Consider the following 18,279-nt stretch of genomic DNA (forward strand, 5'->3'; position numbering starts at 1 on the left):
TGTAGGACCGGTTGTTAAAGGGGCCGGTGGGTAGGCAAACTCCGGTCCGCCGGCCACATCTGGCCTGCGGGACCGTCCTGTCCGGCCTGCCTGAGCTACCGGCTGGGGAGGCTCCCCCAGCCCCTTCCCCATGTCCTCCCACTTGGCAGAGCCCCAGCGCACCACACCGCCGGTGCCAGCGCTCTGGGCAACTCTGCAGCTCCTGCCGCTTTGAGTGGCATGGTAAGGGGGTGGGGCTGCGAGCTCCAGCAGGCTGCGTGGCATCGATACATGCTGCCCTGAGCAGCATGGTAAGGGGTCTGGGCCCCACGTGCCTGTCTCCCCCACCCCATCTGAACCCAACCCATGTCCTGCCCCCCTCAGAACCCGCAACCCATCAACCCCCCCTCCTTGTCCCCTGACCATCCCCTCCTGAGATCTCCCCATCCTAACTGCCCCCCCAGAACCCCACCTCGCCCCGCTCCCTGTCCCCTGACTGCCCTACCACCATCCACTACCACCCTGAAAGACCCCCCGGAACTCACACGCCTACCCTACCCCCCCGTCCCTTGACCAACCACCCAGAACCTCCACCCACTCCAACCACTCCCTGCCCCTTATCCAACCCCTCCTCCCAGCCCTGGCCCAGCCCCCATACCATGCTGCTCAGGGCAGTGTGCATTGGTGCCACGTGGCCCGCTAGAGCTCACAGCCCCACCCCCTTACCATGCTGTTCAAAGCGGCAGGAGCTGCAGAGCTGCCTAGAGTGCTGGTGCCGGCGGTGCGGTGCGCTGGGGCTCTGCGGGGGGGGGGGGGGCTGGGGGAGCCTCCCCAGCTGGGAGTTCAGGCGGGCCGGACAGGACGGTCCTGCGGGCCAGATGTTGTCCGCAGACTGGAGTTTGTCCACCCGCCGGCCCCTTTAACAACCGGTTCTACACCGGCTTCTAAATTTAACAACTGGTCCTTGCGAACTGGTGCGAACCGGCTCCAGCTCACCACTGCCTTCAGCCTCCAACTAAAACCTCTCCAGCGCATCATCAAGGATCTACAACCTATCTTGAAGGATGATCCCTCACTCTCACCAACCTTGGGAGACAGGCCAGTCCTCACTTACAGACAGCCCCCAACCTGAAGCAAATACTCACCAGCAACTACACACCACAAAACAAAAACACTAACCCAGGAATCTATCCCTGCAACAAACCCCATTGCCAACTCTGTCCACATATCTATTCAAGGGACACCATCATAGGACCTAATCACATCAGCCACACCATCAGGGGCTCGTTCACCTCCACATCTACCAATGTGATATGTGCCAGCAATGCTCCTCTGCCTTGTACATTGGCCAAACCAGACAGTCTCTATGCAAAAGAATAAATGGACACAAATCAGACTTCAAGAATTATAACATTCAAAAACCAGTCGGAGAACACTTTAGCCTCCCTGGACACTCAATAACAGATGTAAAAGTGGCAATTCTTCAACAAAAAACCCTTCAAAAACAGACTCTAAGGAGAAACTGCAGAACTGGAGTTAATTTGCAAACTGGACACCATCAAATTAGGCCTGAATAAAGCCTGGGAGTGGATGAGTCACTACAAAAACTAATTTCCCCATGCTCCCATCTTTTCATGTACTGTTTATATATATACTCCTATTGTATTTTCCACTCCATGTATCTGATGAAGTGGATTTTAGCCCACAAAAGCTTATGCCCAAATAAAATTGTCTCTAAGGTGCCACAAGCACTCCTCGTTGTTTTTGCTGATACAGACTAACATAGCCTAACACTCTGAAATACCACAGAGAGTGAGAAGTTATATCCATGACAAGATGGGAGGGCAATATGCAGATATAGGTATACAAAGATATATTTTGTACTGAAATGTTACATATGCTGATAGCAGAAGTTTACAGCTCTTAAACTGGAGAGGGTGCCATACAGTTATTTCTGAATAACATTTAACTGTGCAAATTTCTTCCCCCCACCTCTCTCAAAGTCCTGAAAAGTCTGAGCCCTGGCTGAGCTGCAGGCAAAAGGGGATTTAAAGTTATACATAATATAGTTCCCCAACAGATTACCCCATTTCTTTCTTTTCATCTCCCTCTGCCGCAATATGCAGCTACTGCCCCTCATATCCTCTTGCCATGCGGCTTCTAGCACTCACACATCTTCCTGTTAAAAAATAGTCCATTCGTACCATTGCCAGATTCAACTGCCCAAGGGCACCAGCTGCTATTGCTCTAGTCTAGGGGTTCCCAAACTAGGGGTCGAGACCCCTCAGGTGGTCATGAGGTTATTACATGGGGGGGTGTGAGCTGTCAGCCTCCACCCCAAACACCACTTTGCCTCCAGCATTTATAACGGTGTTAAAGATATAAAGAAGTGTTTTTAATTTATAAGGTGGGGGGGGGGGGTCGCATTCAGTGGTTTGGTATGTGAAAGGGCCACCACTACACAAGTTTGAGAACCACTGCTTTAGTCATCTGGCTCTGGACCACACCTAGGGGGAGACAGAGCCCAGCCTAAAGGCTCCAGCCAGGCTTCTTCACACAGGGTCCACGGCTGCTGTGCCTCCCCTCCATGCCCCTTCCCCAGCCACTCATTCTCTTGTCCTACCACTATTAGTCTCTCCCCTTGCCCCGCTCCCCTGGATCCCCACTTCCGGAGGAGAACAATAGCCGCCGGAGAGTCTGATAGAACGCTCTGCCCCCATGATCAAGTAGTTTATTTACCAGCCAATCAAGAAAGCGGATTCTTTTCTCCCTTGTCCCCTATTGGGCCGGCGCAGTCCACGCCCACTCAGGCCGCGCGAGCTGTCTAGCGCTGCTGCAAGCCGCTGACAGTGTCAGACGAGACAGCTCGCGCGGCCTGAGTGGGCGGGCGCGCGCCCGCTGAAGTTCTGCAGTTGGTCGCCAGCCACACAGAGGCTCGCTCACGTTCCCAACCGCCGCAGTAGCCGGGTCGCTGAGGGGCGGGGCGGCTGCAGCGCGCTCCCCGCCGCCGGCCCGGGAGGAAGGAGCGGCGGGGCGCGCAGGTGACTTTGTCCGCTGGTGGCGGCGATGCAGCTGCTGCCGCCGCCGCCGCCCGTGAGAAGGGAGCAGGCGGCCATGACCCCCGCCGGCATGAGCAGCCACCGAGCCACCCAGCAGCCACCGCAGTCCCGCCCGCGGCAGCGCTAGGACTCCCCTCCCGCCTCGGCCCAGCCTCGGGGTCTGCCACTGCCGGCGGATTAACCCCACCCCGCTGTGTGAGGGGCAGGAACAACCGGGCCGGCCCGCAGCCCCTCCCGCCCGTCTCCGCGCCCCCGTTTCACCTGCGCAGCGGGGAAGGGAGCCCCGAGCCCCAGCGAGCCGCTCCCCTCCCCTGCGCGGTGCTGTGTTTACCGCTACTGCAGCCCCAGCCCCAGCGCCCACCCGGAGCCCCCGCCCTTCCGATAGCACCCTCGTGTACTAGCCACTCGCGCCAGCTTCCCTCACACCGCCCCCCGCCCCCGCGGCTTCCCGATCCCCCGCCGGTCAGCTCCTGCTGTCAGACACTCCCCGCATCCCTCCGCTCCAGCCCCAGCCTCAGCCTCTTCCCGCCGCCGGCGGCTCGCCTGAGGCCCTCTCCCTTGGCTGGCCCCGCTGTGCGCCTCATGGGAGTCTGCTCCTTCCCGCTGGGAAGTGCTGCCGCCGGCTACTGCTGGGCTTAGGAGGCAGCAGCCCCTGTCCAGGAGGAGGATGTCACTGCTCGGGAAGGTGCTGCGGGTCTCCAATCGCTCCATCCTCGCCTTTATCTTCTTCTTTTCCTTCTCCTCATCGTGCCTCTACTTCATCTATGTGGCCCCTGGGATAGGTAAGCAGGGAGGATCTCCGCTTGGGCGGGCGGGTGAGGTGGAGGGTTATACATCTCTTAACTTGCCAGAATATCCGAAGTGTGAGGAATGTAATTGGGACAGAGGCCCAAGGTAAGAGTGTCTGTCAGCGAGTCTGTTTTGGGAGAGGCTTTAAATAATAATGGGCTTTGCGTAATACAGCACTGGGGAGATCTTTCAGAGTAAGAGAGGTGCCACAAAAATAGTATTGAATGGAAGTAAATTTAGGTCTAAAACTAAAGGACATTCCCCTCAAGGGATGATGAGAGAGAGAGAGAGAGATTGAAGGATAGTTAGGGTAGTACAGTATATGTCTGTTGCACCTTTCATTCAAGGTTTTCAAATGCTTTGTAAACATATAATCTATGTCTATGCTTAAAACGGCGCAGCTACGCTGCTGTAATGCTTCAATGTAGACACTCTGCCTCCTATCGCTGCAGATTCTCCCATCACTAGTTAATCCACCTTCCCAGTGGGAAGTAGCTAGGTTGATGGAAGAACTTTTACATCAATCCAGTACTGGCTGCACACGGGGTTGGTTGGTTTAATTATGTTGCTCAGAGGTGTGGATTTTTCACACCCTTGAATCATGTAGCTGGATTGACTTAACTTTTTAGTGTCAGCCTGTACACAGTGGCCACAGCAGGGTAACTCCTTAACCATTGTGGAGTTTGTTTTTTGACATCTCAGCAGGGAAAAGTTTTAAGATGGAATTTCAAGGAATGCAATGAAGTGGCTTTGCTGATATTTTGGGATGGTTCTACCATGCATAACAGGAAAAAGTCTATAGGTGCTTGTTGGAAAAATGTTAGTCACAATTGGCATAATTTGTCTGACATGTCAGTATGATATGAAAGAATCTTTCCCTCCTTACCTCACAGAGTTGAAACAACCAGTGCTATAAAGCATCATCTAATAAGCTAAAAGCCCTCTGGTAGAACACTGAAGACAATAGGAATGCAGACTAGAAAAGCAGCGCATGAATCAGTGTTTTTTCTTATCAGTTTTACCCAGACTTCTGTAGTTACTTAAGATTAGTGTTTCTTGTACTGATACTGTTCTTCATTTAAATGGGACTTCAGAAAAATGATACAAACATGTTGAGAGACTGCTCAGTGACACAAGAGAACAGCCCCCGGCAAAAAAAAATCAGCCTGGCTCTTGATTTGTACCAGTCATCAAGTACAGGGGAGCATATTTACTATTTAAGAGGTGTATTTAATTTAAGTGGCTCCAGCAGGGGACAGGGAGCCAGAACTCTGTGGGTCTATTCCTGGTTCTGCCATCAGTGTGCTATGTGAAATAAAAAATAAATAAATGGAGATATCCTATCTCCTAGAATGGACCTTGAAAGGTCATCAAGTCCAGCCCCCTGCCTTCACTAGCAGGATCAAGTACTGATTTTGCCCCAGATCCCTAAGTGGCCCCCTCAAGGATTGAACTCACAACCCTGGGTTTAGTAGGCCAATGCTCAAACCACCGAGCTATCCTTCCCCCCACTAAAGAATCTTCAGGTTTTGTGCCTCAGTTTCCTCATCCTCAAAATTGGGATGATATTTATTTAGCTCATAAGAGTGCTGTGAGGATTACTTAGGGCTGGTCTACACCGAGAAGTTACATTGGCATAGCTATGTCTCTCAAGAGTGTGAAAAATCCACACCCCTGAGAGACATAGTTAAGCCAACGTAATCCCCCGTGTAGACAGTGTTAGCTGGATGGAAGAATTCTTCTGTCCACCTTACCTACTGCCTCTCAGGGAGGTGGATTACCTATGATGACAAAATAACCCCTCCTGTTGTAATAGTAGTGTCTACACTGAAGCACTACAGCAGCGCACCTGCAGCAATGCAGCTCTGCTGCTGTAGTGTTTTAAGTATAGACATAGTCTTAGGGTACGTCTACACTACGGGACTATTCCGAATTTGCATAAACTGGTTTTGTAAAACAGATTTTATAAAATCGAGTGCGCGCGGCCACACTAAACACATTAAATCGGTGGTGTGCGTCCATGGTCCGAGGCTAGCGTCGATTTCTGGAGCGTTGCACTGTGGGTAGCTATCCCGTAGCTATCCCATAGTTCCCGCAGCCTCCCCCGCCCCTTGGCATTTCCGGGTTGAGATCCCAGTGCCTGATGGGGCAAAAATCATTGTCACGGGTGGTTCTGGGTACAGCCTCACCCCTCCCTCCCTGAGCAGCAGACAACCGTTTCGCGCCTTTTTTGCTTGGTGAACTGTGCAGACGCCATAGCACAGCAAGCATGGACCCTGCTCAGCTCAATACCGCAATCGTGAATGTTTTAAACACCTCGCGCACTCCCGTGCAGTCCATGCTGGGGCTCTTTTACGATTCTCAGGAGACTGCATTGTTAACTGTGCTGATGAGCTGTGCGTGGTCACCTGTGCTGATGAGATCTCCACGCTGGGGAAGCAGGAAATGAATTTCAAAACTTCGCGGGGCTTTTCCTGTCTACCTGGCCAGTGCATCCGAGTTCAGAATGCTGTCCAGAGCGGTCACTGGTGCACTGTGGGATACCGCCCGGAGGCCAATACCGTCGATCAGCGGCCACACAAACCCTAATCCGATATGGTAATACCGATACTAGCGTTACTCCTCTCGTTAGGGAGGAGTACAGAAACCGGTTTAAAGAGCCATTAAAATCGACATAAGGTGCCTCCTAGTGTGGACGGTTGTGGCGTTAAATCGGTTTTACGCTCCTAAAACCGATTTAAACGCCTAGTGTAGACCAGGCTTTAGGCACCTAACTTTCCCCAGGCATTGTATATGAAGCCTAGTGATGTAACTTGGGAATGTGGATTCCATTAGGTGGAAACATGTCTAAATGTTAGGAGTTGCAATGATGAATCTGAATTTTCTTTGTTGGTCTAGCCCAAGGTCATTTAACTTAGGTCACACATCCAATTAGCCTTAAGAAAACATTCAGTCACTACTGACAGAGACTGGATTTGAATGTGTGGAAAAACTGTATATGGTTCTGCCAGTCTGTTTTACCCTGCTCCCATCTGACCTATTATCATTAGTCCTCTGAGCCAGCCAGTATGCAAAAGCCACAACGATTTTCAGTTAAATTTCCATCTAAAATGTGTGTTTTTTTTGTTTTTTTTTGTGTGACTCTTATCCCTGATTCCTGGCTTTAAGATCAGATCCATTCTAATAATATTAAAAATGCTAGGTTGAATCTCCCACCAGCGAATTGTAAAAAGCAAGGCTGTGTATAGTTGTCATTCAGCACCCCATCAATGCTGCACTCAAACCAATTCCCCTTCTTCACCAGCTATCTCCCTTCCCTTTCTCTAACCACACCAAGCAAATTTAGGTAACCAATGAGAACTTTTGAAATTCAACTCCAACCGCATTTATTGGTTATTATCATGTTTGTGAATACACAGTTTTTTATTAGTGTGTGTAAATGAGAAATGTCTGATTGCAAATGATATCTGCAATATGTTTTCCTATAATATTTAGGAAAACTTTTGTGTGAAAGAGTGATCTTTGTTAGTAATTGTTCTACAGTTGGTATATTAAATGTGGAAATGCAGATGGAAATTGTATAATATCTGTATGTTAGAATAATAAATGTATTCATCACAATGGAACTTTGCTGTGGTGAACTTCCTCTGGTTCACTAGAATGGAGCTCTTCTCTGGCAAACCACAAGAGATTCATCAGAGGGCCACTCTAACTTACCACAGAAGGTTGTTGTAGTAGAGCTGCTGTCTGACATGTTTCCTTCTTTTTGAGACCAGAAAGATATGAGGGGGTTAACAGCAGGAGAGAAGGAGGGTTGGATGAAGAGGAAAAGGTTGGGTTGTATATGGGGTGGTGATGTAATGACATATAAGAACATAATAAGAACATAAGAACAGCCATACTGGGTCAGACCAAAGGTCCATGTAGCCCAGTATCCTGTCTTCCAACAGCGGCCAATGCCAGGTGCCCCAGAGGGAATGAACAGAACAGGTAATCAAGTGATCCATCCCCTGTTGCCCATTCCCAGCTTCTGGCAAGCAAAGGCTTAGGGACACCATCCCTGCCCATCCTGTCTAATAGCCATTGATGGACCTATCCTCCATGAATTTATCTAGTTCTTTTTTGAACCCTGTTATAGTCTTGGCCTTCACAACATCCTCTGGCAAGGAGTTCCACAGGTTCCCTGGGAAGACCTAGCCTTCTCTAGAAGGAATTCAAGTTTGACAGACCTGTTCAGGTCATTAGAATGGAATTCCTCTCTAGGGAGAAGATGCCTCTACCACAAAACTTCTAGTAATTTGAGTCATACAAAGCTGTAACTCTCCCCTTTTTCCTGCTCCTGTTAGTAGTGGTGCTGGTTTAAAAAATTTCCAGTGGAACAGTTTTCCATTGAAAAATGCAGTTTTGTCAAAATCAAAGGGTTTGTGGAAACATGTCAGAAATTTAATCAAAATCAACAGGAGAGAGTTGAAACAATTTGTTTCAATTTTATCGTTTTGATTCATTTTGTTTTATCTTATATTAAAATATTAATATTTATACGTAATATATAAAAACTTATGTGTTTGCCTTCTTGAAATGAAGAGTTTAAATAGTCTCAAATTAAAATTTGGAACAAAAACAATCAGTATCAGAATTTCTCATGGAACAGAAATTTTTTTTGTCTTCTTCCTGACCAGCTTTACTCAGGGTATGTCTACACTACTGGATTATTCCGATTTTACATAAACCGGTTTTGTAAAACAGATTGTATAAAATCGAGTGCACGCGGCCACACTAAGCACATTAATTCGGCGGTGTGCGTCCATGTACCGAGGCTAGTGTCGATTTCTGGAGCGTTGCACTGTGGGTAGCTATCCCATAGCTATCCCATAGTTTCCGCAGTCTCCTCTGCCCATTGGAATTCTGGGTTGAGATCCCAATGCAAAAACAGTGTCGCGGGTGATTCTAGGTAAATGTCGTCACTCAATCCTTCCTCCGGGAAAGCAACGGCAGACAATCATTTCGTGCCCTTTTTCCCTGGATTGCCGTGGCAGACGGCATAGCATGGCAATCATGGAGCCCGTTTTGCCTTTTGTCACTGTCACCGTATGTGTACTGGATGCTGCTGACAGACGCGGTACTGCACTGCTACACAGCAGCATTCATTTGCCTTTGCAAGATAGCAGAGATGGTTACCAGTCATATTGTACCGTCTACCATGCCATTGTAAATTGGCGATGAGATGACGGTTATCAGTTGTTCTGTACCGTCTGCTGCTATCAAGGGTGCTCCTGGCTGGCCTCGATGAGGTCGGCCAGGGGCGCATAGGCAAAAATGGGAATGACCCGCTGGGTCATTCCCTTCCTATGTTTTGTCTAAAAATAGTCTGTCCTGCCTAGAATATGGGGCAAGTGTACTAGAGAACCAGAGAGCACAGCCGCTCTGTGTCAGAGCCCCTGAGATCCCACAGAAATGATGAGCTGCATGCCATTCTAGGGGGTGCCCCTGCAACAACCCCACCTGTTGCTTCTCTCCTCCGCCAACCCTCCTGGGCTACTGTGGCAGTGTCCCCCCCCCATTTGTGTGATGAAGTAATAAAGAATGCAGGAATAAGGAACACTTTTTAGTGAGATAAAATGAGGGGGAGGAAGCCTCCAGCTGCTATGATAGTCCAGGCAGGACGTTAAAGGTTAGGGGGGGAGAGGAGACCAGCTTTTCGCTACTATGATAGTCCAGCCAGTACAGAATCTTTTCTTTAGACGTGACGGGGGGGGGGGGAAAGAGGGGCTGATAGTGCTCAGCCCCCAGTTGCTATGATGAGGACGGTTACCAGCCATTCTGTACCATCCTATTTTTACCCAGGTGCCCCCAGGTGCCTCCGGCCGACCTCACTGAGGCCAGCAAGGAGCACTCACGGGCTGATGACGAGGACGGATACCAGTCCTACTGCACTGTACTGTCTGCCACCAGGGAGAGGAGAGGATGCTGCTGTTTAACGCTCCAGCACCCCGTCTGCCAGCAGCATGCAGTAGACATAGGGTGACATTGAAAAAAGGAGAGAAACGATTATTTTTCCTTTTCTTTCTGGGGTGGGGGGAAGGGTGTAAATTGACGACATACACCCTGAAACACCCGGGAAAATGTTTTTGACCCTTCAGGCACTTGGAGCCCAGCCAAGAATGCAAATGCTTTTCGGAGACTGCGGGGACTGTGGGATAGCTGGAGTCCTCAGTACCCCCTCCCTCCCTCCATGAGCATCCATTTGATTCTTTGGCTTTCCGTTACGCTTCTCACACAGCACTGTGCTGAGTCCCTGCTGTGGCCTCAGTCTGGAGATTTTTTCAAATGCTTTGGCATTTCGTCTTCTGTAACGGAGCTGTGATACAACATATTTGCCTCCCCATACAGCGATCAGATCCAGTATCTCCCGTACGCTCCATGCTGGAGCTCTTTTTGGATTTGGGACTGCATCGCCACCCGTGCTGATCACAGCTCCATGCTGGGCAAACAGGAAATGAAATTCAAAAGTTCGCGGGGCTTTTCCTGTCTACCTGGCCAGTGCATCCGAGTTCAGATTGCTGTCCAGAGCGGTCACAATGCTGCACTGTGGGATACCGCCCGGAGGCCAATACCGTCGATTTGTGGCCACACTAACCCTAATCTGATATGGTAATACCGATTTCAGCACTACTCCTCTCGTCGGGGAGGAGTACAGAAACCGGTTTGAAGAGCTCTTTATATCGATATAAAGGGCCTCGTTGTGTGGACGGGTGCAGCGTTAAATCGGTTTAACGCTGCTAAAATTGGTTTAAACGCGTAGTGTAGACCAGGCCTTAGTAATGATAAAATCTAGGACATGGGGGTGATGGAGAGGGGATAGGAGATGGGATCTGAAGATGCATCAGGAATACAGCTACCTATTCTGGAGACCCTCCTGTGGTTTGCAAGGGGGGAGTCCTGAACTGAGGAAAAACTGGGAAAACTTCCACATGCATAAATACTGGAGTGTGTGGATAAAAGATGAGTTCTGATTTGTAGAGGGCTATGGATAATGTTGGACAGGCACAGAGATTAGTATCAGAGTTGTCCATTGGTCACAAGCTCCCTCTAGAATCCAGTTTTCTGTCCACAGTGGGCAGACTCCCTAATTTTGTTGAAGGTTTCCCCACCTTCCCTCAAATAGTTACAATTCGAAATAGAAAATTATTTTTTATTTTTTCATTAGTTGTTATTGCATAAATAAAGGTGGGAAAAATCTTTCTACAGTAGAACCTCAGGAACACCAGAGTCATGAACTGACTGGTCAACCACACATCTCATTTGGAGCCATAAGTCAAAAGAAAACAAAGCAAATACAGTACTGTGTTAAACATAAACTACTTAAAAAAAAGAAAAAAAAGGAAAGTTTAAAAAAAAAAGATTTGACAAGGTAATCAGTGTTTCTGTGCTTGTTGCATTTACATTAAGATGGTTAAAAGCAGCAGTTTTCTTCTGCATAGTAAAGTTTCAAAGCTGTATTAAGTCAATATTCAGCTGTAAACTTTTGAAAGAACAACCATAACATTTTGTTCAGAGTTACAAACACTTCTGAGGTGTTCTACTGTACTTGAAATGTGGCTTATGAGAGTTGGATCATGGGAGCATGGAAGAAGGGGCTGCCCGTTGGGACTGAGGAGCTAGGCAATGGAGTGGAGCTGTTGCCAGGTGAGTAACAGAAATCAGGGAGAAGAGTTCTGAGTAGCTGGAAAGCTTGTGTTTCTCACTAGCAGAAGTTAGTCCAGTAAAAGATACTACTTCACTCATTTTGTCTCTCTAAGAATCAAGAAGTCAGTTGGGAGTTAAACTGCTCACCCATGCTCTGTTGGCATGATCTCACACACACACACACACACACACACACACACACACACACACACACACACACACACTTACTTACACTTACTTTTTTCCATTAAGCACGTTTCTGCTCAACATATAACCTCTTCTTCCCATTGTCTAGCCCAGCAACTGAGTCCTCAGGCTTGTCCACATGATGTTTTAGTCTGTACCACAGGGGTGTAAATTTTAGTCTGTACTAGCATGTCAAGCACTGACTGGCCTGCGTGGATCCTGAAGTTCCCTCATGCATGTTAACATAGTCCCTTTTCAAACAGTGCTGTGTTAACATGTACTGGAAACTTTTAGTGTGTTCTAGCATGGTCCGCACAGGCTAATTTTAGTGCACAACATGCTAGTGTTAAAGCACTGCGTAGAAAAGCCCCTAGTCTGAGAGACTTCTCTGATAAATCAAACTGGAACGTCTAAAAAAAAATTCCTGTGCTTCATCAGAAATAGTAGCTGCCTTTGCAAGTGGAGTATCTGACAATTTGGACTTCATCTTCCCATCTCTTCTCTACCTCTATTCTGGTCTCCTTCATGACTCCTTTTTTAAATAGGTAATAGGAAGGAGGAAGCAATGAGAGAGGTAGAGTTGAAATCCAAGTTGCCAGTTTGGGAACTTGCAGGTCCATTTCAGCGGTTTGGAGGTAGCAGACTTATCCGAGCAGCTCGATTGGCTTTTCTTGTAGTTCTTGTAGTTCAGTTGAGTTATCCAGAATAAAAGGGAATGACTGTTTAATTTTAAAATCAAAGAGGCCTATTTTAAAGATTTCATCTGTGGAATTTGGGGCAGGGGGAGGTGTGATTGATTAGCCGTAGGAAACCAAAGAAAAGTGAGAAACAGGAGAAAGTTTACAAAAAGAAAGCATGTAAAAATATTTACTAACTGCAGAGGAAATATTTTCCTAAAAAATAAGACAACGTTAATTACTCCTGAAGAGTAATCATGACAAATTTGGAGACTAAGTTCAGTTAAAGTGTGAAACAAGGATTTTTTTATTCTTACTTTACGTTCCGATTTTAATTGCAAGTTTAAGTATGAAATCACTCCTCATGTCTCCATAACTGTTGCGATGTTGATTTTTTTTTTACTTGTTTTAAGTCCCTGATTACATTTTAGTATGTTGCGTGCTTTAGTTAACTCTTCCTTCTGTATGTATAGCATTTAGTTGGAAAATGAATAATTGTCATTTTAATTTAGTTTTGTATCATACAAGTATCTGTTGAGCCATTTCTCTTATTGGTCTTGGTCTTCTAAAATACTGTTAAGAACACTGTCTGTATTTTGCCAATGGTAGATGTCAGTAGCTTGTACTTAGTTTCTTTTTTGCCCTTATTGTGAATTTAGCTTTTTAAAAATACTTTAAACCAGGATAATGATTAATTACCACTTGCATAATTCAAATATTGATTTATTACAACTGTATTGTATTCATAATCCATGTATCATAATGGATTATTTTTGAATGAGGTATTTTCCATTTAAACATTCTGTGAAAAATAACTTACTGGGAACCTGTAATTTAAAAAAATATTATTTTTAAAAATCTTCATCTGTTTTTGGAAAAAAAGTCGTGGTTTATTAAAATAGGAAGAACTCTAGTAACCCAACTTACTTTTCACAATCTCTGCTTATTTACATGCTTCACAAAATAATCACTCTATATTTGACTCTTAGTCCTCATCCTCAAAGGAAACCTGCACAACACCTTCAAAAGATGAGCCTGGGAGCTTAAATTAATGACTCTGCTAGACACTAAAAATCATGGACTGAATAGAGACACTGGATTTATGGCTTATTACAACAATCTATAACCTATTAAATTCCCCGCCCCCACACCTTTTTTTTTTCTCCTTTCCCACCTATGATTGGAGAGTGTTAACAGGCCACTTCACCTTGAATGGTCTCTTGAAATGTGTGTTAACTACTTATACTAAACAATGGGTTCCACCTTGTATTTAGCTGTGACACTGAGAAAATTTCCTTAGACCTGAAGAAGAGCTCTGTGTAAGCTGAAAAGCTTGTCTCTCTGACCAACAAAAGTTGGTCCAATAAAAGATATTACCTCACCACCTTGTTTGTCTCATATTTCAAGTGTCTTTTAGATGGACAATAAATGTCAAGCAAATAGAATCTAGTTGAACACTGACACAAAAACCCAACATATTTCTTATACACTCTGGCTGTGTTCTTTATAGATGAAATAGGAGGTGGAAACCAGAGGGAAACGAAAATTTCTAAATTTCCCCACAATAATGATGCTGTTAATCAATTGTCATAAATACATTCACAGGGATACCACCGACAGTAAGGAAATTATTCAAAATTCTTCATAGAAAAAGGTAGGAGGTAACACAATCATCCAGAATTGTTTTCAGTTTTGAAATAGTTTGTAAATCTTGATGTCATCTTTGCTAATTAATGGTGATCTGCTTGGTAGCATTGAACATAAGAATGGCCATATTGGGTCAGACCAATGGTCTGTCTAGCTCAATATACTGTCTTTTGACAGTGATCAATGTCAGGTGGTTTGGAAGGAATGAATAGAACAGGCAATCATAAAGTGATTCATCCCCTCTCATCCACTCCCAGCTTCTGACAGTCAGAGGCTAGGAACATTCAGAGCCATAGATACACCTATCCTCCCTGAACTTATCCAGTTCTTTTTTGAACTATGCCAATGAATTCCACAGATTCATTATGCAGTGTGTGGAAAAAGTACTTCCTTTTGTTTGTTTTAAACATGCTGCCTATTAATTTCATTGGGTGAGCCCTGGTTCTTGTGTTATTTATTCTTCTTCGAGTGATTGCTCCTATGCATTCCAGTTAGGTGTGCGCGCTGCGCGTGCACGGCTCTTCGGAAGATTTTTACCCTAGCAACTCCGGTGGGCCGGCTGGGCGCCCCCTGGAGTGGCGCCGCTATAGCGCAGGATATATATCCCAGCCGGCCCGTCCACTCCTCAGTTCCTTCTTTCCGCCCGTGACGGCCGTTGGAACAGTGGAGCACAGCTCAGCTGACCTCCACTTCCCTAGCTACTCGTAGTTTTCTCTCGTTCTGTTTATAGTTGTAGTTAACTCTGTTTGTTTGTAGAATAGTATAGTGTATTTATTTTGGAGGGGTCGGGGTTTATCCCCTTCCCCTCACCCGGGGCCGGGTCCGATGCCCGGTCCACAGAGTTTTCTAATGCTCGGCTGCCGACAAGAGATCTTCTCCTAAGTGCCTCGAGGGATCTTACCTCACAGATAAGTGCCGCATTTGTGAGGCCCTTAATCAGTGAACAAAGGGGAGCGGGGCTTTCGTTTTCAACAGCTCCTGAGGGAGGCAGCTCTTGCTCCTCCGCTCTCGGCGCCGAGCGCTAGTTAGTTTTCACGGCGCGCTCCCTCGGCACCGGACCGCCGGTGCCGCCAAGGCCTCCTGGCATGACCGTCGCTGGCTCCGATGTACCCTCGGCATGGACCTCTCTCCTGGAGGATGAAGAGTTACTCCGGCCAGGCAAGAGCCGTCGAGTCCAGTGCTGGAAAGCTCCCCGGTACGCACCGTGGTCGAGCTCGCCCGGAAGCTGCGTCCGAGCCGCCTGCTCCGCAGCCGAGCGCTATGCTCAGTCGGATCGCCCGGCACCGATGTCTGCCGCGGCACCGACAATATCCGCACCTTTCACTCCGGCCAGGCAAGAGCCGTCGAGTCCGGTGCTGGAAAGCTCCCCGTTACGGACCGTGGTCGAGCTCGCTCTGAAGCTGCGTCCGAGCCGCCTGCTCCGCAGCCGAGCGCTATGCTCCGTCGGATCGCCAGGCAAGAGCCGTCAAGTCCGGTGCTGGTAAGCTCCCCGGTACGGACCGTGGTCGAGCTCGCTAGGAAGCTGCGTCCGAGCTGCCTGCTCCGCAGCCGAGCGCTATGTTCAGTGGGACCGCCCGGCACCGATGTCTGCCGCGGCACCGTCAATGTCCGCACCATTAACTCCGGCCAGGCAAGAGCCGTCGAGTCCGGTGCCGGAAAGCTCCCCGGTACGGACCGTGGTCGAGCTCGCCCTGAAGCTGCGTCCGAGCCGCCTGCTCCGCAGCCGAGCGCTATGCTCCGTCGGATCGCCCGGCACCGATGTCTACCGCGGCACCGACAATGCCCGCACCATTAACTCCGGCCAGGCAAAAGCCGTCGAGTCCGGTGCTGGAACACTCCCCGGTATGGACCGTGGTCGAGCACACTATGAAGCTGCATCCGGGGTGCCAGCTATGGTCGAGCTCACTATTCCCTCCACGCCAGAGACAGTGTCCACGGCGAGGGGGCTGATTGCAACGACAGCATCTACGCTGCCTCAACCCCCGGCACCGCCGGTGGGGGTTACATAGTCGATGGGCAAGCCTGCCTTGATCAGACCACCCTACCTCGGCACCGCACAGCGGCACCATTCAGGGTCGCGGTTCCGCAGATGTTCTCGGTCCCGTCACCGATCTAGGTCTCGGCGCCGTTCTCCCTGTTGGTACCAGTAGTGCTCGCGGCACCGGTCAGCATCCCGTTCGCCGGTCCAGGACACTCAGCTCCAATCAAGCCTCAGGCACCGCCCTCGGTCGACCGGCCGGCACAGCTTCGGTGGCAGGTCCCGTTCTCGGTACCGGTCTGTCTACCGGTACCGATCCCCGGTGCCGCATCGAGCGACGTCAGTTACAGACGGAGACTCTACCAAGAGCTTTCAGCTCCTCCAGGGCCATCCAGCCACGCATCAGTGTCGTCCCGTGCGGACTCTTCATATGTGTAGCACTCTGTTTTCCGATTTGCCCTCCAGAGTCTTCGAGGAGACCTATCAGTGGTCATTCTGGACGCCGTGGGTGTACTACCACGCCAGAGGCGTACCGGTGATCCCATCTCGCTCCGTTCCCTCCGAGCTCTGGGTGCCAGAGGTGACAATTAGTCGTCCCCGTCCGACCGGTACAGAGCAACCCCCGGTTCGGCACTGGGCTCCCAGATCCCACCGGATCAGGAGGTCGTCCAGGAGCTCGAGCCCACACAGGACCCGCTTGTCCCGGGCCTTTCTTCTTCCTCCTCCCCAGATGAGGCGGGGGCAGGAACATACCCCTCTGGCCCTCCTCTAATCGAAATGCGACCAGCCCCTAAATCCAAAGAGGCTGGGCGTGTGGTCTTACTGGGCCATAAGATGTACCCGGAGGGGGCCCTGCAACTTCGTGTAGCGAACCAGCAAGCCCTGCTTATCCGCTACTGTGGGTGGCGGTGGGCAAATTTACAGAGTCGGTTCTTCGGAACTCCCGTCAAGAGTTTGATGCCCTCCTGCAGCAAAGGACGGAGCTGGAGAGAGCTTCCCTCCAGGCCTCGTTGGACGCAGCTGACTCCGCTGCCATGACTCTGGCCTCGGGTGTTGCCACGCGGCGCGTTTCAGGACTCCGGTTATCGAGCCTTTCCTCGCAGCTGCGGCACGCTATACAGATCTTGCCCTTCAGTGGCACAGGCCTGTTCTCTGACAACACTGGCCCTAGACTGCAGAACCTAAAGGGCAGCAGGGTCACTTTGCTCTCTCTCTCTCTCTCGGCATGCACACGCCGGTAATTCAGCGCCGACGCTTCCGTCCCCAACCTCCGCTCTTACCCTGCGCCTTGACAAGGTCAGGACATGGCCAGCGGGCGTGGCTTACACGGTCGTGGCCATCAATCCGCACCCCAAAGGAGCCAGAATTAGGGTCCTTCTGACCACCAATGGGGCAAAAGCCTACCCATCCTCGCCCCTCCTAAGAACCCCTCTCACGAGCGATTCCTCTGGCAAGAGGTGCGGATGCTCCCCCTCATTGGAGCTATACAGGAGGTACCTAAGGGCGAAACCTATTCCCCTAAGCGAAGGGAGGTCTCAGACCTATCCTAGGCCTGCAGGAACTCAACAAGTCACGATGCAGATGAGTTCCGCATGGTACCCAGGGCGACCGTCATCCCATCCTGGGATCCCAGAGACTGGTACGCCGCCCTCGATATGAAGGGCGCGTGTTTTTCACGTTGCCATTTCTCTTCCACACAGAAGGTACCCTCGGTTTGGGGCCTACCATCGTTATTCCCAGTATACGGCCCTCCCGGTTGGCCTCTATACAGCCCAGGGGTATTCAAGGTGCATGGCTGTAATCGCCGCCTTTCTTCGCCACCGTCTGATACACGTTCTCTGTGTCTAGACGAGTGGCTCATTCGAAGAACCCCCGGGCCCAAAGTACCAGTCATGTGGGCATCGACATGAACCTTTTCCTGTGTCTAGGCCTGATGATCAATAGTAAAATCCACTCTGATTCCCATATAGGGAAGGGAATTCATTGGGGCCGTCCTGGACTCCAGACTCGCCAGAGCCTGCTTTCCTCAGCCTTGGTTTCAGGCGAGGGTAACAATTGTACAAGGTCTACGGACCTTCCCGCCAACTTGGGCTCGCTCTTGCCTCGGTTTCCTGAGTCACATGGCTGTCTACACGTTTGCAACTAAACATACCAGGCTTTGCCTCTGTTCACTTCAATCGTGGCTCACCTGGGGGTGCCACCCGGGCAGAGATGGCATACTCGTGGTCGTCTCGTTTCCACCGAGCAGCCTAGGCTCCCTCGACCGGGAGTCGGCGTC

The 18,279-nt window shown here is 49.4% G+C and overlaps 1 protein-coding gene across 3 annotated transcripts in view; it reads left to right on the forward strand.

Moving 5' to 3' along the window:
- B4GALT6 (beta-1,4-galactosyltransferase 6) overlaps window positions 1–18,279 on the forward strand; it is a 118,948-nt gene that overhangs the window by 62,254 nt on the left and 38,415 nt on the right. For 2 of the 3 annotated variants that reach the window (XM_045007846.1, XM_045007848.1), the window contains exon 1: window positions 2,918–3,820. The exons of the other annotated variant lie outside the window; for it this stretch is intronic. In XM_045007846.1, the coding sequence (XP_044863781.1) occupies window positions 3,706–3,820 (115 nt within the window). In that variant the 5' untranslated portion in view covers window positions 2,918–3,705. Of the gene's footprint in view, window positions 1–2,917; window positions 3,821–18,279 lie in introns of those variants that run through there. 3 annotated transcript variants of the gene reach the window in all.

This window comes from Mauremys mutica, chromosome 2, assembly GCF_020497125.1.
Source record: "Mauremys mutica isolate MM-2020 ecotype Southern chromosome 2, ASM2049712v1, whole genome shotgun sequence".
Classification (NCBI taxonomy): Eukaryota; Metazoa; Chordata; order Testudines; family Geoemydidae; genus Mauremys; species Mauremys mutica.